This window comes from Melospiza melodia, chromosome 11 (assembly GCF_035770615.1).
Source record: "Melospiza melodia melodia isolate bMelMel2 chromosome 11, bMelMel2.pri, whole genome shotgun sequence".
Lineage (NCBI taxonomy): Eukaryota > Metazoa > Chordata > Aves > Passeriformes > Passerellidae > Melospiza > Melospiza melodia.
Window position 1 is genome coordinate 17,359,123 of NC_086204.1, and position 26,705 is coordinate 17,385,827.

At 45.6% G+C, this 26,705-nt stretch overlaps 1 protein-coding gene across 2 annotated transcripts in view; it reads left to right on the plus strand.

Moving 5' to 3' along the window:
- The window catches only part of DDAH1 (dimethylarginine dimethylaminohydrolase 1), a 92,834-nt gene that overhangs the window by 32,126 nt on the left and 34,003 nt on the right, over positions 1 to 26,705 (plus strand). The window contains exon 1 of one of the 2 annotated variants that reach the window (XM_063165773.1): positions 4,208 to 4,528. The exons of the other annotated variant lie outside the window; for it this stretch is intronic. Within the exon in view, the coding sequence (XP_063021843.1) occupies positions 4,223 to 4,528 (306 nt within the window). The 5' untranslated portion in view covers positions 4,208 to 4,222. Of the gene's footprint in view, positions 1 to 4,207; positions 4,529 to 26,705 lie in introns of those variants that run through there. 2 annotated transcript variants of the gene reach the window in all.

Here is a 26,705-nt window from a genome sequence, read left to right on the forward strand (position 1 = left end):
CACCTACAGCTCTTCACAGCTGGTTTTGGATTCATAAGACCCAGTGAAAGTAGCTGCATAAGTATGAGTGCCATGAACCATTTCTGCTTCTGTTAGAGCTGACGCTTTCTTGCCAAGCTTATAAAATAGCATACTTTATTAAAAATGCTGTTGATAGCAGAAATATTGTTGTGTTGCAGTCATAACAAGAACCATTTGCAAGGCATTTATCCTAGCTCTGTCTCCTCCTTCTCTTAGCTGAAGTAGCATTTCTGGCATGTTTCTGGGAAGTCTGTCCATCAGGGACACAAATGGTGCATTTCTATCATTTTCTATAAGAGATATGTTAACTTATGTAATTCAGTATAAATTTCCACTGACTACTAATCTAATTTTTCAGCTCATACCTGTGATACCTAACCTATGTTTTTTTTTAAAAATTCAAGGAGTGACTTTTCTTGCATAGAAAGAAGAGTAAAAGTGGTCATAAGGCACAGTGAAGGTGAGGAGATAGGAGCACAGAGGGTAAACAGTCAGAATCCTGCAGCTCTTGCCTCAGTGATCTGTTTGCTCAGCCAAGAAAATCCAGAAGTTGATTCTGGTTGTACACAATAACTGCAACCTATTGTAACACAACACGTGGGAAGACTACAAATGTGAAGAATGCCCCATGCCTCTGCATGTTGTCCAGGCTGCTTGGTGCCTTGTCACAGCAACAATGCTGCCAAAGCTGACTTGCAAAGAATCACCCTCTGACTGCTTTGTCTCCCAACAAGTGTGTAGCTGTCAGTTCATGGGAATTCCTCCTTCTCTGCAGGATGCAAAATGCCAGCTGAGGAAACACCCAGATCATTATCCCACAGCAGACAAAATAAATATTGTGTTTCCCCTGAACCAGCTATATATAGAATTTTTCTAACCCCAGTAAGACACTGAGATAGCATGGGTTCATCTCAGGCAAGGGAAAATGCTGCTCCCCAAAAGGTTTTTTCTACAGGCTGGCAGATGCACTCTTGATTGATGCCATCCAGAAGAAGTTCTGGATGGCATAAATAGTCTCCTTCCAGAAGTATCTGTTATGGAAAGAAGAGATGGCAAACAAATCTTTGCAGCATTTGGAAAATGTAAAAGCACTTGGGAGCTTGTCCATGCAGTGGGGTGAAGTGCCTTGTTCAGCTTCTCTAAATGATTATTATCTCTTAATGATTATACTTAATTATTTAGCAGAAATACTGACTCACTGAGTCACTGTGGTTTTTTTACACTAGAAGAGCAGAAAGAGAAAACTTCTGACAACTATCTGAGTGAAAATCCCTTTGAGTCACTGCTAGTGTATCTAAGGCATGATTAAAGTAACATTTTTCTCTTCTATGGCTGTGAGATAAGACCTGTGGTCACGTACCTCTTCTAAAAGCATGATTCATTGATCATAATGGGAGCTTTTCCAGCAGATCAGTGTTAATAATGATGTTTGGCTGTGCAGTGGTTGCACAGTTTTCTATCGAGCTGAAGAAATCACTTCAACTTGTCTTCCTTTTCAAAGTGAAATTCAGTGTCTTTCCATCTTTCTGGTGCAGATTCCCTTTCTTACAGTGGGATGTGCTGGTGACTAAATGGTTCACTTGCCGTCTTGTCCTGGCTTTTCACTCTCTAGAGTTTCAAGTAGCATTTCATTAATACTGTGAGAGATGTCCATTAAGGTTTTAGGGACAGTGGTAGTGTTCCAGCATTTCCAAGCATTGGGAAATGTTTTCCAACTTTGCAGCTGCCTATCATGCCTGAGCAATTGCCTGTGTGGTATGCATTTGTATTCAGCAGTGATCCTTTGCCATGGTCACACAAACTGTTCAACAGCAGTGGCCATCTCTGACCTTCAGTGAACTAGGTAAAGGTTTGTTCTTTTGTGCTAGTCTCTCCAGCAGGACATAGTTGCAGGGAAATACTGGATATTCAACAAGGTAGAGAATATTTAAATACTATGTTGGTGCCTGTAGCTGACCTATTTTACATTACTGCATATGATGAATTTTAACAGCACTCCCATAAGACTATGTGAACACATTTTATTTTGTAATACTAATTTGTGAGTAAACTGATATTTGGATAATCTTGTTATAAATATGCACCATATTGCTCTGGGTGCATCTGTTCCTAGATTGTTAATGATGCCTTTGTATTCACCATAAATAATAGAACAATAATCACAATCAGAAAACAAATCTTAATTTGTATTTAAACTGCACAGTTTTATACATTTTTGGGAATACAGATGACTTTTTTCTGTAGTCATTAGTTCTGAAAACTTGTTTAAACAGCTACGGTATGTATTTCCAACACAGAACTGTGTGTCTAGCATGCTCTGTCTCATAGCACTGTGTCTCACAAAGAGATTCTCCAGCCTTGCTGCCCAGAAAGGTATTGAGGAGCTGTCAGAAGTGATACCTGACCAGCTCCCAGGGAGCAGCTGGGGCCACCTGGGCTGGGGACAGTGCCTCTGGGGCAAGCCTCACTGTCCCAGGGAGCATGTCACCTGTGTATGAGATCCCAGTGTAGCATCACCTCATAGCCTGTAATTTCAGTGAGATCTAAAAATTGTCACCACTTACATAATACATAAAGTGATTGTGGATGTCAAAAACGTCTGCATTGACTATAACTTTCCAATCCATTAGCTGCAGGAAACCCTAGCAAGTTTTAAAATTACTGGATAGTAGCACTTTTTCTTCTGTCTGAAAGTGATGCCAACTAAAAGAAAGCCAAACTGTGCCAATGGCTATATCCCAAATATGAAATAAGTCCAAATAGACTTTGACAATGGTGGAAGGATTACATATTCTACCAGATACAGTACGATACTACTTGTAGAGGTTTTTCAAGAATTTGAAATGTCCTACATGATAGCAACTCAATTACCTGTCCATTTCTTTAAGCAAAGTAATATTTGCACATTATTCAGTGAATGACATTTATTCAAATAACTGCACCTATGTGCATTAAGTAAATCAGCCTTTACAGAATATTTGGAAAATATCTGTGGAAAATGCAGATGAAAATCTAGTGAACTGCCATTTTAGAAACACACTTTGGTATTTCCTTCGTGCTGTTCATTAACCATATTCCCAAATGCTGAACATCTGCAGATATCAGTGACAGCGTGGCCAAGGCAGCTGCCTGGGTTTTGTCTGAGCTCTGAAGGGGGAACACAGAGCTGTGTGCTAGCGGGTTCCCCTCCATGACCAGAGGGACACTTGCAAAAGCCTTGCCAGCAAAAGCAGAGCTGGAAGGAAAATTCATATTCCTTCTTTTTTCCTTGTCTGCTCTGGCGAGGACAAACCTTGGAGGTACCTGGGTGGCTCGGGAGCAGGAGCAGTGCGGCTGAGGACTGGTGCAGTGGATGCTGCCTATGGCGCGAGGTGTGGCACAGAGGTGTGCTCTGGCAAGGGCTGGCCCTCCTCCGGGATAACCTCCAGTCAGGGTAAAACTAGAGAAAACGAAACCGAGGGAAGTGCTTGTTTAGGGAAAAGTGTGCGAAATCCTGATTGTTTCAGTCCCTGAGGCAGAGGTGGAAAGCACACAGAGGTGGAAACTTTAACAACGTGAAGGAGTGGGAGTAGGTGGACACGCTCTACCCGTGAGTGCCCTGTAAAAAGCCATGACATGAGAGCCGCCTGGGCTTATTTCCTTAGGATTTGTATTTGGAACTGCCTTTGTCATGGGATATTTTTCCTTTGGTCACCCACATGAACCGCCTGGTCTTCAGCTGTGCCACCAGGGAAGGGGAAGGCAGCGGCAAAGGGTTCGCAGGTGGCCGAACCAAGGCACCCTCGAGCCCGAGGGTCATCAGCCTTCCCCCTGCCCACCGCAGCTGGAACGAATGTAAGAATGCGGCTGGACGCGGGGTTAGAGCGCTGTGAGCACAGCCGTGCCCCTGCTCAGACCTAGCGGAACGGGGCCGTGCCGCCCCGCCGCCCCTCAGGCCACACGCGGGGCCGCCCGTACAGGTAAGCGGCGCCGCGCGGGGAGCGGCCAATGGCGCGGCCCGGCCGTCGCCGCCAACCAATGGGGGCGCGGCGGCGGCGGCCCCATGGAAATGTGCCTGGTGGGGAGCCAATGGGGCGCGGCCGGGCCGCGGGCGGCGCTTTATGCGCTGCCAGCGCCGGCGGCGGCCGCGCGTCCCTCGTCCCTCTCCGCCGTTCCCGCTGTACGTCCCCCGCGTCCCTCTCCGCCGTCTCCGCCGCGCAGCATGGCCGGGCTGGGCGGCGGCCTCGCCGCCTTTGGGCGCTGCACGCACGCCGTGGTGCGGGCGCTGCCCGAGTCGCTGTGCCGGCAGGCGCTGCGCAGCGTGGCGGGCCCCGAGGTAGACTTCGCCCGTGCGGAGAGGGAGTATCAGCTGTATGTGGGTGTGCTGCGGGGCAAGCTGGGGCTGCAGGTGTTGGAGCTGCCGGCCGACGAGAGCCTCCCCGATTGTGTCTTCGTGGAGGATGTGGCCGTGGTCTGCGAGGAGACGGCGCTGCTGACCCGCCCGGGCGCGCCCAGCCGCCGGAAGGAGGTGAGGTGCGGGGCGGTGAGGTGCGGCGGGCTGCGGTGCGATGAGGTGCGGTGCGGGCCGGGGTGCCGGTGCAGGTGAGCTCGGGGCGGCCGCGCCGTCGGGCGTGTCCCCGGGCCCGCCCCAGCCCCGGCGGGAGCGGCGGAGCGGGGACCGCGCTCGCAGCCGCAGCCCTGCCCGGCGGGAGCGGCCCCGCGCCGGGGCTCAGCCCGGTACCCGCGGCCGGCAGCCGGGCTCGCTGTGTGGCGAAGCCCCGCTGTGCTGGGCTCACTGGGGAGCGATGCTCCGCTCCCGCAGACAAGTGGATGGGCAGTGTAAACTATGACTCATCCATTCTGGGGCGTGCGGGCTTCGCTCCGTGTCAGCGTGCCCAGTCCGTCCGGCGGGAAGGGTCGCTGGTGGCTTGTGCGGGTTTGTATCCGCGGTGCAGCCTTGCTCAGTCCACAAATCCCATATTCGGTACACGTTGAACCCGAGCTCAGCCCCAGGCAGTGCATCACTGGTGCCTGTGATAATTGTATGTACTGGCCTGTGCACAAGAGCTGGTGTGTGTTTTGCTGTACTTGGTGCCAGCCTTAATGCCCTTGAACCTGATGTCGCCTTCCTTGTACAACCATTGCAGGTTCCCTTCATGTATGTGGGACTCAGGCCATTGAAGAGAGGTGTGGTGGATGCACACCCACAGGAGCCTTACTTTAGGTCTTCTTAGTACTTTCTTAATGTCTTCAGCCCATTCATAAATTAGTTTCATCAGGCAGTGCATGCATTAAAGTGCCACCCAGTTATCTTCTCAATGAGCAGTGACCACCTGCCTTCCTGTAAGCGTCTTTTAATGTAACCCTTCTCATGTCTCTTTCAGTTCCCATCATTGGTACCATAGTGCATTGTGAGATCCACAGGCCTGTGCTGTTCTGCCTGTGGGACAGGCCACTAGCTCTAGTACAGCAATAGCTCGCTCCTCTTGGTCTTGGAGTATTTTACATAGTGCCTTTCTCTTATCAATTGCAAGGTTTTCTTAAATTCTCCCCAGCAGTGTAGTATCTGACATACTGTGTACAATTTGTACATGTGCACTTTGTGTGCATAACCATGTGTATTTACTCTTTGTAACACCCTGAATGCTCTTTAAGGTGACAGCACAAGAGTGTTTACCACATGCTACTCTCAGAAGCAGCTGTTTCTTAGCCAGAGTCCAAGTGAGTTTTCACTGGTCCTTCCCATGACACACTGATATGTAGCTCTGTGATTCCTGCTGCCATCTGTACCATTTCCCCTTCAGGAGAAGGGATTTACTTGAGTGACTGGTCCAGGCAGAGTCAAAAACGACAGAGACAGAGCTTTCAGGCATAATTTGAATATTATTAGTGTTCTTGAATGATGGAGCAATCCCTCCCTTGAGTTTTCTATGAAGTAAAACAAACAAAAAAAAAATTGAACAAGTATCCTTTTAAAGTTATAACAATGCATGGCACTGCAGTGTAGTGCTTGTCTGAACATTTAACTCTTATTTACAACAATTCTTCTTCCTGGTAACGTCATTACAGCCGTGTCTTGTGGAAAGGGGGATAAGGGGCTCATTTGTGCAGGATGCTACCTGACTATTCCTGATCTCTCTCCTCTCCAAGGCATCCTCCCCTTCCCAGGTGGTTATTGTCAGTTTTGTTTTTCTGGAGTGTCTGTGTTGAGTAGTTGGTGACCAGGATGTCATATGAAAACAGTGAAATGGCAAAGGCTTTAGAAGGCAGGAGTGCACACATGCCTACCCAGAGCTCTGTGTGCTGTGGCAGTGTGTGCCTTGGACATCTTTGCAAACATCTGTGATAATGTCACTTTCATAGAGCCCCCAGAAAGAGCTGCATGTTGTAGCTGCATGAGAGTGTATCCAGAGCTTCTCTGCTCTTATTTCCTCCAATTTTGGTTCTGGAGATATCAACCACAGGTGCTCAGGGAGTCCAGGCACTGATGTATGTGGGCACCCTGTGCTGAGGGAGCCCAGCAGCTGCTCCTGACCCTCCTGCTGATCCCAGCGAGTGTCTGTTAGCAGCCTCCCAAGATAATTTTCTGAGGTTTACGTTCAGTCTCTGAATTCCCCATTGAGATAGTCTCTGGAGTCTGGTGGCAAGTGATGTTGCTGCAGGGTCTGTCCTACCATCTATCCTGTCAAATCTGCCTTTATCAGTGACCTAGAGGAAATGGAGGCATCTTTATTGAGCTGTGAGTGGCCCCAAACTGGGGCAAGGTGAGAAGTGATACCATTGAGGTCTAGGCTATGCAGAGGGTCCTTACCAGGCTGAAGGAAGGGGCTGACCCATGGAGACCTCATGGCTGAACAGGGACAGATGCCAAGTGCTGCCCAGGAAAGGAAGGATCCTACATCTGTTGGCTGTTACGAAAGTGAACCAAGGCTGTTGCAGTGCACTGTCACTTGTACTGGGTGACAGGGAAGGAGGGTGGAGGCAGGCTACGTAAGCACTGGTTTCTCAAACTGCAATCTCTTATTCTTTTTATGTAACATAAGTGCAAACCCATGAATATTTTAGCAGTACAGTTGGTGTATGCTTGGCTTAACCCAGTAAAGCCCAACTCCTGATCATGCACTCCTGAGCTGGCCCTCCCTATAAAGCAGGACTCAGCTGGACTTGCCTTTCTGGTCTCTTAACTGTTGGATGTATTTTTGTCCAGGGCAGGCAGGGGCAGAGGCAGAAGGAAAGGATGAGGGTCATAGAGCACCATTTCTGCCAGTAATTAATAGAGGGAGGGTTTGTGTCCAGGAAGGCTGCCAGAGAGGCATTGGTAGGTTGAGCTCTGAAGCCTGGTCAGACCAGTGAAAATTGATGAGCACAGGGATTGCTGAGGTGCCTCCCAAACACAACAGCCTGGTTGCATTCACAGCTGGAGCAGTGCTGTTTCAGGTGTGTTGTGCCTTCTGATAAACTGTCTGCCAGATGCATGTACTGAGCAACACTGTCTTAATCTCCTCTGTTTCATGCTATGAAAACCTATAATGCAGTATTCAGGAAGGATCCAGCTTTTTCTTTCACTGACTAGACTCCTTATTCAGAAGGCTTGTCACCAATTACGGTAACACTATGCAGTAGACAAATTTCTGCACTAGTTTGTAATAGCATTGATTGTGCTTTCAGGCTTTACAGATATTATTGCTTATCCCCCCAGCAACACTGGATTCTTTACTGATTGGCTGTCTGGAACAAAACAAAATAAAATCTAGGGTTATGTCTGTTCTTGCTCCAAGTTATTGTAAGGAGAAAAAAAAGAATTGAATTAAATTTGGTCATGTTCAGGCAGTGCTGGGAAAGAGCCCAGTATTTTTTTAGTAAAGTAGAAAAATTAGTCATGCATTTAATGATTTGTTTGCAAATCAGACTTATTGCAAGGCATTATGTTTCTGTGTTATAAGCTTCTGAAGTTACTTTAAAATTCATAGTTTCTGTGGAGTTTTTATTTGGCAGAAAGGTAAAGGCTTTTGAAGTAAGCTAGATTGCTAATATGTCTGAACTGGTGTTTTGCTTAGCTCTGTGCAGTCACCAGTGCACCTGATGCTTAAGTTGAGTAAGTCCAGTGGAAATGTTGTGATCATTGATCAGATTGCCAGTTCCAGCACCTTTTGTTCCAGCAGTATGTTCTCAATTGTTTATTCCTCCTGTATAAACTCTCAACGTCACCTTCTGCATACAGCAGGGTTAGTTGTTGTGAAGAGCCCTCATCAGCACATTGCTCTTGCAGCCTAAGTTGTCTTAATGTGCTTGGGATAGCACAAAACAGCATTTCTACCATTTCTGTGCTTATGCAGACTGATGAAACCCAAAAGCTCAGCAAAATGCACCCACAGTGACCTGGCCTCTTCTCAGCTGCCAAATAGAGAATGGAGAATTAGTTGGTGCTGGGAAAACTACAGGAGCTGCTGCAGAAGAGCTCAGTGTATTTCCTTCCTTGGTTAAGAGGAAACTTCTACCCAAGACTTTTGTTTTTCCCTACATCCCCAAGACACACTGGGAACACTTGTGACTGTATTCATGTAGTGTAGAAAAGCTGATCCTTCGGCAGTGAGGGACAGAATTAGCAGTGAAGAGCTGTGGTTGTCAAATCCCATCCTCTCAACAAGAATTGGAGAAACCACCTAACTGCTTTTTCGACATCTCTTGGTATCTCCTCCCAAATCTACCTGCTGTGTGGCAGGATTTTGTCGACAGCCCATGCTGTGCTGGGCCAGGTAACCTGCTCCTCAGTGCTGAGCACCCTCAGGTGCCACCCCCTCCCACCCTGTGGAGCCTCTGCATGGCTGTGTAGCTGTGTATGAGCCATAGCTTGCACCCTGCACTGGCCCCTGGTCCCAGCTGCAGCTTACTGATTGCAGGGATAGTTCTCACACCAGGAGGTAGAGGTTTCTAAAAAAACCCAGAAGGTTACTAAGTTATTTATGTATTGTATACACTGAGGTAATACAGAGTAGCTGCTGCTAAGTACAAGACACTTTTTCCACTCTCTCTGTAGGTATAGATGGTCCTGCAGGTTAATGATGTCTGTTTCAAAGTAATAGAAAAGCTAGGCTCAGGAGAGAGATTTAAGGCTCTGCTGGGCTCCTGAACTTAATTAGGTTATGGGGATTTTGTTTTACAGCATACACACGTGAGCCTTTAGAATCCTTTAAGTTTGAGAAGACCTTTAAGGTTGTGGAGTCCAACTGTTAAGTCAGCACGGCTGAGTCCACCACTAAACCATGTCCCTAAGTGCCCCATCTATGCATCCTCCAAATACCTCCTGGGATGGTTATTCCACTACTTCCCTGGGCAGCCCAAAGCTTGACAACCTTTTCAGTGAAGAAATTTTCCTAACATCCAATCTAAACATCCCTTGGTGCAAGCTGAGGGCCTTCCCCCTTGTCCTGTTGCTTCTGACCTGGGAGGTGAGACTAATTCCCCCCTCACTACAACCCCTTTCAGGTATTTGTAAAGTGATGAGGTCCCCTCTGAGCCTCCTTTCCTTCAGGCTGAGCCCACCCAGCTCCCTGAGCTGCTTCTCACAGAACCTGTGCTCCAGACCCTTCCCCAGCTCCATGCCCTCCTCTGGGCTCACTCCAGCCCCTCAATGTCTTTCCTGAACTGAGGGCCCCAGAACTGGACACAGCCCTTGGGGTGTGGCCCCACCACTGCTGACACAGGGGGACAATCCCTGCCCTGCTCCTGCTGGCCCCACATTGCTGACACAGGGGGACAATCCCTGCCCTGCTCCTGCTGGCCCCACCATTGATGACACAGGGGGACAATCCCTGCCCTGCTCCTGCTGGCCTCACCACTGCTGACACAGGGGGACAATCCCTGCCCTGCTCCTGCTGGCCTCACCATTGCTGACACAGGGGGACAATCCCTGCCCTGCTCCTGCTGGCCCCACCATTGCTGACACAGGGGGACAATCCCTGCCCTGCTCCTGCTGGCCTCACCACTGCTGACACAGGGGGACAATCCCTGCCCTGCTCCTGCTGGCCCCACCATTGCTGACACAGGGGGACAATCCCTGCCCTGCTCCTGCTGGCCCCACCATTGCTGACACAGGGGGACAATCCCTGCCCTGCTCCTGCTGGCCCCACCATTGCTGACACAGGCCTGGAGGCCCTTGGCCTCTTGGCCACTTGGGCACAGCTGGCTCATGTTCATGTTTTACTGCTGCCAACCAGGTCCTTCTCCACTGGGCAGCTTTCCAGACATGCTGTCCCAATGTTGTGCTGCATGGAGTTGTTGTGACCCAAATGCAGGATCCAGTACTTTGTATTGGTGAGCCTCATAGAAGTGGCCTTGGCTCATTTGGTCCAGACCCCTCTGGAGAGCCTGCCAGCCACAGGCAGTTCAGTAATGCCTCCCAAGGATTCTATCAACCAGTCCCTTAAACAGGCCATTTTCTCCAATAATCAAAAAATATTTCATTGTTTCCATTCCTAGGGTGGCCTTCAGCCTCCAGATCACTCACCAGTCCTTTCTGTTCACAATCACCATATCCAGAGGGACCTAACACATCAGTAACCCTTTGCTGCCACATGGATCTGCATCCCCTGCTTCCACTGAGACAGCAAATGGCTGTCTCAGCAGCCTCACTAAGCACACCGTCCCTCAAACATTGGTGTGCTGCCCCCAGGCTTATCTCTAGTTAGCCTGGGTTTTATCTCTTTTTCTCTTCAAATCTAGTTTAAAACTCTAGGGCTCAATGAACCCTGCCAACTCCTCTGCAAGGAGAGAGACAAGTGTCTCCAGCAGGCCTGCTGTTGTGTAAACCTACCCATTATCAAAACCCAAAAATTCAACTGGTGGCACCAGGCTCAGAGCCAGTATTGATCTGCTGGCTCTCCTGTTTCTGCACTCATCACTCCCTGCAGTTCCAAAGCTTGTGCTCCTGATCCTTTAACCAGTGGTCCCAAGGCTCTGAGCTATTTTGGTTGCCCTGAGACTTCTTGTTGGGACTTCATTGCTGCACACCTGAAAAATCAGCAAGGGATAATAGTCTGAGGGCTGTAGCAGGGGAGGAAGCTTTCTCTTCCATCTTTAACCAGGGCCCCAGGGGGACAGCAGGCTTCCCTAACAAGTGAGTCTGGTCTGCATGGGGGGTCTTCTGTTCCCTTCAGAAGGGAGTCTCCTCTCTCATGCCAGTGGCCTGTCTTTTTTCCCTTTATGGTGGCAGATTTGATGCTGTGCACAAGCTGACTGAACCTCAGCAACACCTCCAAGCTGGATGAACCAAGCAGAGGAGCTCCTGTGCTGGGCACCCCTCCCACAGAGATGCTCAGTGCTGAGGCCAGCCTGGAGGAAGAGCAGGGCACTGCCTGCAGCCCAGCTCAGGGTGACAATGTGCTCCCACTGAGCTCTGTCTGGGCAGTCATGTGGGTGCAGAGCTTAGTCAGGCTGTGCCTTTCTGCTCCCTGGTTGAGCTGGCACTGTCAGGAATCTCTCTCCTTTCCATGGAGGATTAGCACTGGCTGGTCACTAGAAAAGCAAGAGATTAAATGTTTTATTACCATTTTAAATAATTCATGGTTCTTTAAACTGTCACACAAATTGTGGTAGTCCTTTGTTTTCACTAACCCTTTTGTACATCCTTATTGTGCTTTACCCTTGATAACCCAGACCACCTTGGTGTTCCACCTTGAAAACTTGTGATAGGAAGCACAGAGGGTACCACAGTGTAATTGCTTGGTAGCTAAAACAGCAGGTTAGTAAACTTGGGCAAACACTTTACATGAAGGCTGACAAAAATTGGAGATGTCACTAGGTATCTTTCCACCTTCTTATTAGATTGGGGTTTTTAATACCTTTCCTGTTCTATACTGAGCCATATATACATACTCCTGTAGCCTATCTTTTCATCATATTCTCTAACCTTACCATTAGAGTGAAAGCATGCAAGATACTGTCAGCATTTTTCTGTCATTCTGAAAACAAGTTAAGAAGTACCAGCCAGACTTTGGATAAGATGCATACCTGAGTTTTAATGTGGGATTTGGTTGTTCTTTGGACCTATAATTGGCAAACCCAAATGTAATAATCTTCTACAAACTTAGTGTTACTTGGAGACTTTCTCCGGGATGGTGTGTGATGCCCATCATGGGTTACAGAAGGCAGTGAAGTAACTGATACCAGAATCTGCTTCAGTGTTTTCCTTTATCATATCAATAGCTTTAATTTTCAGTGTATTCTGTATTAGTACATAAATTAAATGAAAAGCATGCAGTTGAGGAGAAAAGTTTCTTAAACAGTACTGAGAAGTTTAAAAAAACCCCACTCATTTAGGTAATATCAGGTAGACCTTTATCAGGAGCCAGTGTAATTATCAGTATACATGAGAATGGGTGTTTTAGCCTCCTAAAGCAGACTATTTAAAAAATCATCTGCTTCACAGTTTAAGTGATGCCTTGTGGTTTGGGCATGCAGTTCTTTGGTCTTAAAGATCATGGCTGATGTAGCTCTGACCCTGCATTAATAAGACTAACACTTTGGGTGAACTGGTGATGCCAAGAACTGCATTTTTTGATTTTCAGTTTTCCTTCTGTGATCCTCTATTTAATGAAAATGTTAGGAAGTAGCTTCTAGTCAGATCAATATAAGTGGACTGTATTCATTATAATTGATTTCTATTTATAGAAATGTAAAACAATCTTAAAGAACAGTCCAGGAGCAGCTTGGGTTTCATGCTTTTCTAGTAGAAGCCATATTTAGACCTTGTTATTGAATTGTGATATCAGGATTCTCAGAAATATCCCAGTTGTTGACCAGAAGATTAAAAAAAGTCAGAACCCAAATTAAATGCCTGTTTTTTAATCTCTTGTAGACACTTGATTATTATTGTGCAAGCCTGATGTCAGCTTCTGTACTTTGTTAATCACAGTTCCTTTAGCTGTGATAAATAGCCCTTGGTGATCTTATGGTTCAGTGGAAATGCTAAGTGGTTAAAGGTTCCCAATAACCATAAGCATTTCCACCAAGTAAAAAGATCCTGTGCTGCTGCTCTGACTTATACATGTGGCTTGGAGCTACCCTGTTCCTCCCCCCCAAGAACTTGCTGCTTGGACTTTCAAATTGAACCTAAATAGTTGATGTTTTGTAGTTTTTTGTTTGTGTAGTTTGGTTTGTTTTGGGGGTTTTTTTTGCCTTTTTTTGGGAGGGGGGGTTGTAACTGCCTTACTTAAAAGCATTGCAAAAACTAGTTTACCACAGTTACTTCTGGAGTTGTGGTTTCAAGATTCAAAGGTGAGTTCATAACATCCCCAGTGCAGTCTGCCTGGTCAGTTGTGTGTTAAACTTCTTGTCTCCCACCATCCCTCTTGGTGGACTGACTGGGGCATGCAGCTCTTCAGCAAGCCTGGCTGATCTTAGCATGGGTATTTTTCATTAAAATAAACACATGCAGACTTTAATTTCTACCACTATTACTGATTATTTTGAAGTAATTCTGGAGCAGGTGCTCTGCCTCTGCTGCAGGCTCAGCATGGCTCTACTGAGGATGCTGTGGGAAGTGACTTCAATAGCATGTTTTAACTTGCAATACTCTCTTCATGCTGAATATTTAGTGAGCTTAGCTGCTCAGTCTGGGAAAGCAGTATCTATGCTTGTGTTTGTCAGTTTTCAGAGGATTTCTTGTCTTTGTCAGAAGTTTCCTAGTAAATAATGCTGGATCAAAAATGTAGATCTGGTCATTAAATGCTGACCTGAAATGAGAGTTATGTATACAAAACAGTGTTCATTAATCATAAGTTCCACCAGTACACACACACATCTGTGGAGAAGTCATTGTTTATGGCAGGCATGCCAACCAGAGGTTGTAACTACAGAAAATATGTTCCTACCAAGAAAGACATTACTTATAATAGTCAGGAATTACTGATCATTCATCCCTTTGAAAAATAAACCATTCTGCTTTTTTTTTGGTATTTATTATAGAAGCATATCCCTAATCAAGTTTATGGTATAAGAGAGCTTCACTCTTGGTGTCAGATCTGGTCAGTCACAGTTGTAGGGTGAAGATAAATGATGTACCCAGAGCATGAGGTGACAATATCTTTGATTGCTGCCCCTTTTATAGCAGTATCAGGAGTTTGTCTTCCAGAAAAAAGAGTGAAATGTCTTATGGCTGAGCTGTACCTGAGTCAGGTCTTGCATTCATCCAAGGCCAATGATCACCTAAACCACTCTGATGTGCTGTTTTTCTGTCTCAGAGTCAACATTAAAACCATGCAAGTAGATAAAAATCAGCTCATTCACGACTTGCAGAACTCATTTTCATGTCAATAGAGATTCAGTATTTGGCAGCGTCTTTAAAAAGGGATTGTGATAATTTGTTTCTGGAGGGTTCATTATGTATGTTCACAGCAAAGGATCTGGCTATCCACGCCTGTCTCCGGATGCCAACTGAAGATCTCTGGCAAGATGAAATCATCTATCTCAGTCCCAGCTGGCCACTGAAGCAAACCAAACCAAAACTGCTACATAATTGGACACTGTTGACAGTGCTGTGATTGATTTTGCATTTCTCTTTGCTTTTTCTGAGGCTTTTAATGTAAGAGCTGTCAGGGAGCTGAATCCTGTATCTCAGAGAGGGTGGTGTTACAGGATAAGAATCCTGCTTGTGCAAATGTCTCTGCATTTCAGTGTGGTTGATGTCCTTTGAGCTGCAGGCCAGCAGCCATGGAGATGGTCATCTCCATGCAAACCCAGGCTAGAAAGACAAGTGGTTTAGAGATAGAGCTAGTTTTTGACCTGCTCTCCAGAAATAGCAAGCTATGTTTTAAAAAATAATTTAAATGTTAGTGGTAAACTGCAGACCATGCCTCTGTGTAGAAGTAGAGACATTTAGCAGCCCTATAGGAGTTAATTTTGCAAATATTACAAGCACTTTGAAGCATTTCACCTACTGAAGTACTGAGTGTGTCTGTCATCACCGTGCTTAAAATAGTAAAAGTGATGAATCTCACATTCTTCTGACATTTTACAGAGGAGAGGTGGCATGGCTATTGCTGGTCACTAGGTATTCACTGAGGTTTAATTCACTTGTTCTTTGAACCTGCTAAAAGGCTGTAATGGAAATACTTGTGCCTGTGCTAGCAAGAGCTGGGGTGAGCTCTTGAGAGGCAAAAATGAACTGATAGAAACAATAGATAGTGATGGAGGATGATATGAATGGAATGCATGTATTTTCCAGTAGAAAAGTCTCATTGAGGGCTTCTGCAAAGTTTGCCAGTTTTTTTTTGCAAAGTGGTTTTGGGTGACTCCTGTAGCCAGTACTCCTGTATTCAGAAACTTCAAACTATGGTGCTTCCTTGGAGTAGAGGGTGTTGGACAAGAAGGTGGCACAAGGTTGTCATAACCCTTTTCCACATTCCTTCTGGCTGCAGCAGCTTGAGATGTGTGCAGAGAAAGGTGGTTTTGGTGTAGGTTTCCAAAAGAAATCAGGCAGATACTACTCTGGTGTTGCCCTTACTGATATTTGTCCCATAGTTCTCGATCCCTTTGATCTGTAAGGTAGCCCCACCAGCACCAGGGCAAGGAAAAGTCAAGGCAGAAGTCAGTGTAGGAGAGGCTTGCTGTCAAAGCAAGGGGTGGGGAGTGACCTGACTGTCTGTGCAGGGGAGAGCCCTTGCCAGTACATCATCTGTCATACAGGGTGCCATGTCTTCACTGATGCTGCCATTCCAGCTGGGGAAATCTCATCCATACAAAATGGAGCTTCTGCATTGCCATACAGAAATCTCTTACCTTTATGACCCTTAAAGCAAATGTTTCTGTTCTGGATTGTGATCTTATTGTCACATAAGATAATGTAAAATTAATAAACCATAATAAGCATATAATAATAAATAATAAACCAACATATAATAAACACATAATAAAGCAACCAGCTGCCTTGACCAGAGAGCTCTGGCTTAGGACAGTTCCTTCTAGATCAGCACTGTGTACCTCCAGTATTGCTGAAAGGCCATTTTCTTGACTTGGTTCAAATGATTATTCATCTGGACCTGAAATGCTGTGTGAGGTTCTGGTTACCCATTTTGGAAATGTAGAATAAGCAGAAAAGGTGTGTGGATGGATGAGAAGACCTTGCTGCAGTGTAGAACTGTTCCTGGATGAAGCAACACTAATTAGATGCCTTCAGCTCAAAGTTATTTTGGGGAGGGCAGAAATAGGAGAGTTCTACAGTATCTCAGATGGTACAGAGTAAATGAACTGGGAGTGACAGTATGGAAATGACATCCAGAGCAATACCTGGGCAGCAGATTCCAGCAGAAGGAAGTTCTTCATCATGCAGTGCACAACTGAACTGTCAGAGTCATTGCCAGGATGTTGTAAGGTTGGGGGGTGGGGGGACAAAAGTACAGCTGGGTGTCACTATGAAAGAGATATCCATCAAGAGCTGTTTTAACTCTTTGATCCAGATGCAATAGCTGGCTTTGGAGATATGTGCATTGCCTCTTACAGTAAGCTGGGGACAATATACTGGGGCCAGCAGCACTCTGTGCTTGTTCTCTGTGCTTGTTCCCTTCAGCTCTCAGTCCTGGCTGCTGCGATGTGCAGTTCTGTGAGCCCTAAGCTGTTCATGTATTATGAATAAGCTGTAATACTGATAGCTGCTCAGCACACTCCTGGTGAGTCGCTTGCTGTGATCCTGAAGGTCAGAGCTGTTCCAAGCCTGTTTGGGAGACAGATGCCCTGCCTTAACCTTGCACGGATCCTGCCGGTGTTTTCCTGCCACCTGGCAAGGGAAAACTTGTGTTCAGCCTTAATCAGGGTGTCCAGTGGCATAAGATGGGCCATCACTAGCACCAGCAATGGGTGGTTTGTGGTCAGATGTTGATTTATTTTTTCTTTCCTGCCTCAGGATATCCATCCTAGAACTGATAGCAGGAAATGGAACGATTCCACCATGAAGACAGGCAGAGATATTTTATGTCAACAGCATAAAAGAATTCTGCAGCCCCCCCTTGCCCTTAGCAAGTCAGATTAAGCCAAAGAAACAGTGCACACTTTGTAAAGCAGAGATTTCTCATTGGGAAATGTTGTTTCTAGCTTTTCCACATCAGCTGTGAAAACATACTGCCATCCAAGCTTTGCAAAATGATTCTTAGAAAGGCCTAGGAGTGAATGCTTGGCAAATAGAGGTTTAATATATTGAGAGTCAGGCTTAAAGGCTTAATGTTATGGAAGAGAGTGTCCTAGAAGAGCCTTTGCAGAAAGCTGCCAGGGGAGAAGAGTCTCCTGTGGACTCCTGGGATCTGTTTTGTCGTGGGACAGCTGATGGCAGCTGATGATCTTCTGATTTGTGCTGTGGAAATGATCAATGGGTTTTTCCTGAATAGCATTTTATAGATTAAATGAGCCTGAAAACACCAACATTGGTAATAGGAAGTAGGTATTCATTTTCTGGGTGCAAGGAGCCACTTGGAAACAGTGTCACTCTTTTCTGACCTTATGCTCTGGCTTCAAGGATAACCCAATCACAAAAAATTGCAGACTAGACCTGCTGGTCTTTTTATGCCTGCAAATGGCAGTAGTGGAGCTGTTTCTGGGTGGGTTTGATGAATAGCAGAGTGCCAAGGGTGGCATCTCATTGTATCTGAGATGATGCCATGAGCAGCCTGAAAGCCATTTCTGACAGGAGAGCATCAGAGCAGCTGTGCATGGTGCAGGGCTGGCTGGAGAGATATTGCAGGAGCAGGAGTAGAGCTGGCATGGCCAGGGTTGGATGGTGAGCATTTTTCTGTCCTTCCAAAGTCTTCACAGACACCAGCCTGTTGTGCTGAAGCCTGGTGTGGACCAATGACATCACTGATCAAACTGGGGTCATGAGAGCCTTGGTCTCACAGGGCAGGGAAGATGGGCTCTTGTGTTGCCCCTCTGCTTTGGTGCCTGTCACTTGGCTGCAGTAACCCTCCCAATTGTTTTGCCTGACCCAGCAGCTGGAGCCCTGGCTCCCCTGCAGCCCACATTGCTGTGGCTCTGTCCTGGCCATTCAGGCTGAGTGGGGAGTAGCAAAAGTAAATGCAGGGGAAGGTGAAACAAAGAAATCCAGGCACTGAACTAAGGCAGAGGTGTTTGTGGCACTGATGGGAAAATACTCCCATGGCCATGTCCTCTGCTGGCTGCAAGCATGTCCTGTCTCTCCTGGGGCTTACTGTTTCATGGCCTCACCTTGATATTTCCTGAGCATGACTTTATCCTTCTCATTTCTCCATCCTTAGGGGAACTTTGGCACAGATGTCAGCAGCCACCAGAAACCGCCAAAAGCTTTTGTGCAGTAAAGATGTGCTCTGTCCACGCTTCATCCTAAGGACTAAAGGCACTGCTTATAATTCTGCACCAGGCTTCTCTGAATTTAACCTAGTTTCCACTTTGCTTAGTTTCCTTACCCTCTATACAAGATTGCTGCACACAAACCAGAAGCCTAATGGGAGCTTCTAAAGGCCTGCCAGTCCTCTAACATGCAGCAGGAGTCCTAAAGTTTCTTAAGAGATGGGTTTGTGTTTTTCTGGATGGAATGTAAACCAAGGGCAGCTACTAATACAGTATGTAAGGTCTTATTCAGATTTATGTAAACCCTGGAACTGTGACTAAGAATAATGTATTGTTTTGCATTCTCGAAAGCAGATTCACCACAAACCTGCATATGCCATGAACTGCTGTGCTGGTCACAAACTGGACTTCTCAGGAGTTGTATGAAAAGTACTGAAAACCCATTTTGATTTTATTAGTCCTACAAAATACACATGGACAGTCATGTTAAATATGATAACACTTGGAATGAGCTGCAGCTGTGGTTCCAGTAGGAAGCATAGGATATGGGAATCTTCCTAGAGAGGAGTCCATCAGAGAAGTGCAAGCATTGATTGCCTGGTCTGGAGTAGGAAGGAGTATTGGGGCAGCTGGATATAGATTTAGCAAATCCTTTCAGACCAGAAAGAGTGAAAGAATAAAAACAGGCAATTGGTGTGTATTCTATGTGTTATGCTAGGTTCCAAGAGAAGGGACTTTTTCTTTTGACTGTAAGGCTTGAGCTTGTGACGCACATGTGTAAGTAGATGGGGCTTAATCCTGTAAGGTGCCAGTGCTTAGTGTAGAGCTTGTAATCAGTCTTACTAGTTTAAAGCACTTAAACTCCTTCTTCCCTTGTGTCTGCTTACTTACCATCTCTCTGAGCTGGTCTCATGGTTATGTTTTTCACTGCTGGAAGGTCTGAGGTAGTGTGATGTTGGAGACGTGGCTGTACCTTTAAAGTGTTTCTTAGCCTTAAGTATTGGCTAGGCAATTTTGGGCTGCAGTGTGGTGTCTGTGAAAGCATGTGGTTAATAGCACAATAGCACTCACATCCATAGTAATGCTAAATAGAGCATGTAGCAATGTGAAATATATCCTGCAATTAGTTGTAAGAACAAGCTAAATCCACTTGGAGTGTAGGTCTTTAAAGAATGGATAATCTTTGCCCCTTGCTTTTTGCATTCTCTCCAGGGCTGGGAAAGCTGTCACGTCATTGTTGATACATCAAGCATCTGACATGTCTCCTGTATGTGTTGGCTGCTCTAGCAATGAGATTTTCTGTAGGTTTGCTCCTTTATACCTGGTAGAAAATGGATGCACTCATTTAGCTTTTTGGAAAGGCACTCCCAGAGGAGATGAGGAGGTGATTGCTGTCAAAATCAGCTTTCCTTGTCTTGCATACTCTGTCTGGTGCAAGGCAGTAACAGACAGAGGCACAAGTGATAACTCCTGTCGATGAGATCATCAACACAATGGTTTTAAAGTGTTTTAACATGCCTGAATAACAGCTCACACCGTGGTGGTGTGTGTCCTTTGACCCGTGGCCAGAGCCCTGAGTGGCAAGTGCAGGCTCAGCACTTCTGAAAGTCAGGCTCTTTACTCCTGAGCCCTGTGCAGGATTAAGGAGCCCAAACCAGCTATAAAATCTCATATTGGGAAGTTTGGGCTCTGTTTCTAAACTCATTCTAAAAATATGAGCTTCCTATATGCTAGGGGTGTCATTTTCATGTTTCAAAAAAGTGCTCTTGCGCCCACTTCTCCTGTTTTTGCTACTGTAAGAAAGCTAAGCATGAGGCAGAGGAGCATGCAATCACATGCTGGAGGTTGGAAAGGTGTTTGGAAGTATCTTCACTGCTGCTTGTATCGGCACAGTCTGTAGGAAGCTGCATTTTCAGTGAAAAACAAGAAGAGTGTCTGAGGGTCACCCCTCTTGAAAGGTGCCAGGATCTTCCACGCTTTCCATTGAGGTCTTTGCTTCGTGCCAGTGGCATGGGCATACATCCAGACTCTATCTACTGCAAGGTGAGCCCTGGGATGAGAAGAAGGTATTTGTTTGAATGTATCTGTATGTGACCCAAATTCTGAATTTTCAGCAAGGCTTTTTTCCCAAGCTGATCTGTCAGTGGGAATTACATTGGTCCAGCAGTGACACCTTGAAAAATGTTCTCTGAAGTACAGGTGTGAGCTGTAGCAGCCTACAAGTGTCTGAAATATTTAGTGTGAGACATTAGTCACACTGAGGAATGGCCTTGTCCAGCTGTAGTGCAGGCCTGCATGGTAATTCAATAGAAGAGACCAGAAAATATGGAAACTCTGGCTGCCTTAGTTCATCATGAGTAGCACTTTGAGGAACATGCATGACAGATCTGTAGATCTTGCCTGAGGCTCCTATGCAGTTTTCCCCAGCTAGATCATCTTTATTGAAATGCTTACTGGAAGTATCCCAGGGCTCGTGGAAAACCTAATTCAGTGTACTTGGAGGGTCAGGCATTTGTTCTTTCCATAGTGTTTGCTTCTGTGGAGCAAAGTGCTCCCCCGCCCTCCTGTGCTGCTGTCCCAAGCTGTTTTCTGGGAAGCACATTTTTTGGTCATACCTTCAGCACTGTAGTTTCCAAATTCAGTTAATCTCAGTGGAAGCAGTCTTGGAGCATGGAAGCCAACCAGACACCCACGGCAGCATGGGGAAGAGCTATTTTAAAATTCTAAAAATTAAAAAGTGTTTTTTTCACTTGCATTCCTGGGTCTTGGCCTGAACAAGGAGTAGAGGTGCCAGAATACTGCGAGAGTGTCTGTTGTTGCAGTATGTCTGGCTGAACCAGAAGCAGGAAATTCTTGTGAGAGCCTGTCTCATCAGATTGCCAGCCAGCTCTGAGCCTTGCTGCTTGTGAGTGTGAGTTGGTGAGGTGGGAATGTGGTTGAGGGAAATATTTGAAGGTAGGTAAAATAGTTCATTGGTAGTGATAGCACAGTATGTGTGTATAGCATGGTGGTGGTTTTCAACATAAAAACAAGAAGTGAATACATGAAGCAAACTTGCATCACCCTCCTTCTTCCGGTAGAGGAGGAAATAGGGAAAACTCTTGTATGGGTTGAGTGATTCTCTGCCAGAACTGCTCTGCCTCTGAGCTCTGCCTTTGGGTCTCCCTCTGGCTTGAAGGGGACCAAATCCAGCCCTCTGGTTCATAACTTCCTTCTTAAAACTTGTAGGGCAGGGATTTTTTCTTACCCTAGGCTAGACTCTGCTCTTAAAACTTTCCATGTTGTTGTGTGCAGAGCTGCCTTGGCAGGTGCAGGGATGCAGGCACTGCAGTGAGAGTCCCAGAGTTTAAACCCCCTGACCAGCAGAATTATTCCACCTTGGCTGCATTTCAAGACTATTTAAAAGACTGTAGCCAGTCTGTGCTGCCCATTTCAGCATTGCTGCTCCTGGTGGAGCTCTAACAGTGGGAGACTTTAAAGAAAAAAGACATAATGGAAGCTGATTAGAAAAGTGAAGAAAGTCTTGGGATAGAATAAAGCATTGCTTAAGGAAAGGCAGGAGGGTGGGTAAGGTGAGCCCTTAAAAGGTGTGTATTCCATCACAGCAGGGCAGGAAATAGCTTTAGGAGAATTTTTTCTTTGGTCCATTCATAACCTGGTTTGTACCTCATTAACTTTCTGTTAGTGCTTTTTTTCTTCTGAAATCCAGGGTAGTTTATTTCCACTGAAGTCAATGTGAAGAGTCATTCAGCACCGAGCACATGAATCCTTTTGTGCCAATTAAACAAGAGAAGCTCCCAGTGTTGCTTTCATGCTAAAGGATGAGAAGCACATTGAGGATGTGCTGATGATGCATGCTTTATTTATCCCGTTTCCGTGGAGCTACAATGAGCTTCCCAGAGGTGCCTTTTCCAGGGTGCTTGCACCATTTTTCTGTAATTTACTGCATGATCAAATGACAACCCCTGTGAAAGCAGTTCCACTCTTGCCTGTGGTTGCATTAAGCCTGTTAGATTGTTAGAACCTCCTGGTTTATGAAGGAATTGCCATAAAAGCTGCATGGCTTAAAGTGTGCTTGATAGAAAAGTGTCCAAGATCTTAAACACTGTCAGCCATTCCCTGTTTACTTAACAAATGCTGGATTTATGAACTCTTGTTCTGCAGTGCTAAAATTGGATTCCAGGTAGCTGAAACTGTGCTTCATTATATCCTTCAAGAAAGACAGCTGGGGTTTTGTCTTGCTGATGAAGCCTAATTTGAATGACTTTCCTCATCAAGCCCATTTAATTAAAGATTCATTACACTCTGTGTAGTGTAACAGTGAAACACAGAATTGTCCTCTGGGCAGCCAGCTGCCAAAAAGGAGGGATTAACTGTAGCTAAGATAGGGTAAGAAGTTGTGGGATTAAAATGCAGCAATGTGCAGGTTTGAGGCTGGGGCAGAATGGAGGGACAGTGAAGTGCCTCTGTGTGTGTCTGGGGCCCTGGAGAGAGGGTTCTGTGTGATCTGTGGGATGTGCTTTCCCTGCTGTGCCTAAAGGGCAGACCTCGTGCTGTCTGCTGCTTTCTAAGGTTTATTGTAGATAGAAGGAAGAGGATGGACTCTAGCAGCCTTTTGCAAAGCCTGTGTGGTTTGCAACTCAGAAGATGGACAATGGAAATCCATAAAATGATGCTCTGAGTTTGCAACAGGAGCACTGGTTGTACACCAACTCCTTGGCTTAGTTTTTGTCCCCTGTGTTTGTGAATGGGGAAAAGAATGGTTTGTCTACTTGTTGTTCAGCAACAAACACTTCCAAAAACACTGAAAATGTTTTATGATGGGATCCTTGGTGGTGGTGGGCTCTACACTGGGGAAATGCTTCATACAATTCCCCTGGATGGAGCAGTGGTACCGCTGGAGCATCCATCCATGCTAAGTTGTAGATCCATCTGCTGCCCCAAGACAGCAATGCTCAGTTATGACTTGTTTGGCAGCAGAGGGGCATAGGTTAGGGGGTTTTGTTTGTTTTTTTGTTTTGTTTTTTTTTTTTTTTGTTTGTTTTTTTGTTTTTTGTTTTGTTTTGTTTTTTTGGTGGTTTTTTTTTTTGGTGTATTTTTTTTTGTGTGTTTTGTTTTTTTTCTTGAAAAAGAAGATTGTATGGGTCTTATTTACATCTGAAAAGAGGAACAACTAACTTGGAGAAGAGCGTTTTGCTATAAATCTCATGAGCCTGTAAAAAATTCAAGGCTGCAATTAAAAAGCTTGTTTGTACTCTTTCTGAAGTGCCTGTTCATCTTGTTTGCTCTGATCAAGAGGGAAAATCTTATATTACCAAACAAACCATGAGAAGGCCTACTATTGCTGGTGAGAGCTGCCATTCTGTAAGGAACCCACTAAAAACCAACACTTAACTTCTTCTGATCCCAGTTCTTTCTGTCTATTGAAGACTTTTGTTGAATTGAATAGCCTTCCATAGTCAGAGCAGCAAAACAGTGGCACAGGTTCTTCTCTAACATGACCTTTATGGCTCTCACTTGGTTCCTTAGCACCTTTGAAGGTGCTTTGGTTCTCTGCCTGCAGAAGCCACCAGCTGGTGGCCAGGCTTCCCCCTGCCAGCTCTCCTTGAGCACAGCTGAGCACCTGTAGCTTCCCTTGACTGAGTCAGCAGGGCAGGGATGCACCATTTCCTATCTATCCTCCCAAGATAATGAAGCTCCTGAGCTGCAGGGCTGGGGAGGAATCATTAATTTCAGTAAGGGCACTTGAAAGCTGTTGTTTTATGTGCCAAGTGTTTGTTGATGTGACACTGGAGTTGAGCTGTAATTGGGAATGGAGAGATGCAGTTATATTTTGGTTCTGTAGTCTGAGCCTTCCACAGCCAGTGTCTCTGGATGAGCTGAGGGTGTTCACAGTTTCTTTGGGGGCCTTAGCATCTCTTGAATTTTGGTAGGTGACAGTGTGCATGGAGCTCCATGTTACTTTTAATGCTGTAACAGTCAGTATTTGGGGTCTGATTTGGTGTAGCACAAGCCCCCAGTCATTTGGATGCTCAGAGCATGAGCTTGTCCAAAGATCAGCAGCACTGTTTTTTTCAAGGAAAGATCATGTAGCATTTCATAACCAACACTGAGAGACCTGTTGGAAAGCTTAGCCAATCATACATTTTTTTCTGAGATTTTCTCAATTTTATTTTTAACCAGATGAATGCAAACTACCAGTGTCCCAGGCACAAGTGCTGCTCCAGGTGCCACTCCATGGAAGAGGGGGCAGCTGGAAAATTACATATCTGAAACTTTTCAGAGCATGATCTGAAGATAGAGATTTCAGCTAGAGGTAAAGGAAACAGGAAAATAGTGTTTTTCTGTTGAAAGGTCTGGCATAGTACTGTGACAATGACATGTGGTGCATCTCTGCTAGCACGGGGTTGGTTACATCAGTTGTGCTCTGTCTTGGGCAGCTTCTTACAGACTGTCTGTTGTATGCAATGGGAACTTGCTGTTCCAGGTAATATTGAAAATTATGTGACATCTCATAGCTTGTGAAAGCTCACTTACCATTCCCACCCCCATCTGAAAGGGTCTGCTAGGTACATATGTGTGTGTTGATGTACACATGTGTGCATAGTGTATGTAATTATGTATATGTGGGGCTCTTTTCATTTCATGACACTGCAGGAGCTGCTCATATACGCCAATGTTTGCTGAGAATTAAGCTTGTCTTTGAGAAATAGTTTAGCTCTTGATCTTAGGCAGGTCTTAAACCTGGGACTCAAAGGTAGGAAGAGGAGTGTGCTCAATGATGACTGTAGCTAATTCTCAGAAATAGCATGGTGTTCTTTCTGCCCACCTTTCTCTTTCATCCTTCTCCTTGACTCTATTCCAGGACGTCTTGTGGAAAAAGGAAAAGTCGTTTCCGTTAGAACTGGCTGTTTCCTTCTTTCCATAGATGTTTTTTTACCCCTCTACTCTCAAGTTAAATGGGAAAACAAAGTATGCAGTATTTCTGCTGCAGAGTTAAATATTGATGAAGATTAAGATGCATTAAAAGACTGAGGAAATTCATGGCTCAGGAATAAAAATAAGCAAAACTCAGAAAATTGAAAAAATGTTCAAGTTTATGAATAGCTCTTTATCTTTCTACCTTCCAGCATTACTTCCAATAAAATGTTTCAGCTTCTTGATGCAAACATTCCAGTTTCGCTGAGCTGGGGACAAGAAAGTGCTGTACAGTAACAGTTATGGGGGGAAAATGTTCTGTGCTGTGTTGGTCTTGGACTTCCTTGGAGTATTTTTGTTCCAGATGTTAAAGTACTGTTTTTTTCAGAAACCTTGTTAAGTTGCCAGAACATTAGGGTTTTTTTTCTTGAAGGATTTTCCGAACCCCAGCTGATTATCACAACACACAAGAATCCAAACTTGGGCTTGGCTTTGCTGAGCTGCAGCAGCTGCAGCAAATCTGTGCGAAGGCACAGCTTTACAGCGCCATCATGGAATGCCCTTATAGGGTAAAACTGGGAGCGAGGGAATTCTGCTCTGCTGCCTCTGCAGCGCAGGATTTACGTCAGCCACTGAGTAACATCAGGTTCCCCAAAGCACAAACAGCCTCACATACACGCTGGGGCCACGGTGGTAGCAGAGCTCCCAAAAGAGTTACGGCAGAGCAACTCAGGGATTGAAGGAATTCTATCCCTTCTGCCTCCATCCAGGCAAAGGATGATGGTCTGCTTGTAGCGGAGGCAAAATCAGTCCCTGGTGTGTTTTGTTTCCGGCTATAACAGCATTTTTCTGGCTGACAGCACGTGATGGTGCTGGTAGTCCATGGCACAGACTGCACATTGCTGCTCTACTGAAGTCAAAATGCCACCAGTGACTCCCTGACCCAGTGCCCCAGCTCCCCCTGGCCCTGTTGCTCGCATTCTTTTCAGCCCTTTGATCTAATCCTTATGGAAATAGATGGAAAAATCTCCTAAGCTGTTTTGTCTAGTGAGGGTTGTCAGTAGGAAACTTCTCTTTACAAAAGCAATAAATGGATAAGCGCCTTCTACTTTGCTTCTCTCCTTACCTGCCTAATTTTTGTCTTTGTGCATCTACAGAAACTCTCAGCTATGGTATTTTTGCACTTGATGTGTCTTCCCAAAGCTTATAGTACCTCCCCTGCTGCCTTCATTTTGCTTTTAAAGGATTGTCAGCCCATATGAGCAGAAACCTGTGAATATCCTAGTATTAAAGACAGCATGGAGCTCAATGTGTTCAAATTCTTTTCCCTAACCACAGTCCTCTTTTCAGAGGTGAATTCTGCCAACCAACTTGGGTGACACACTCTATTGTGCCAAAGAAAGCTGCTGACTTAGCCAAGCATATCTGCTGTACCTGGAAAAGGCTGCTTGAGGCTGCTGGAACAAGGCTCCTGCCTT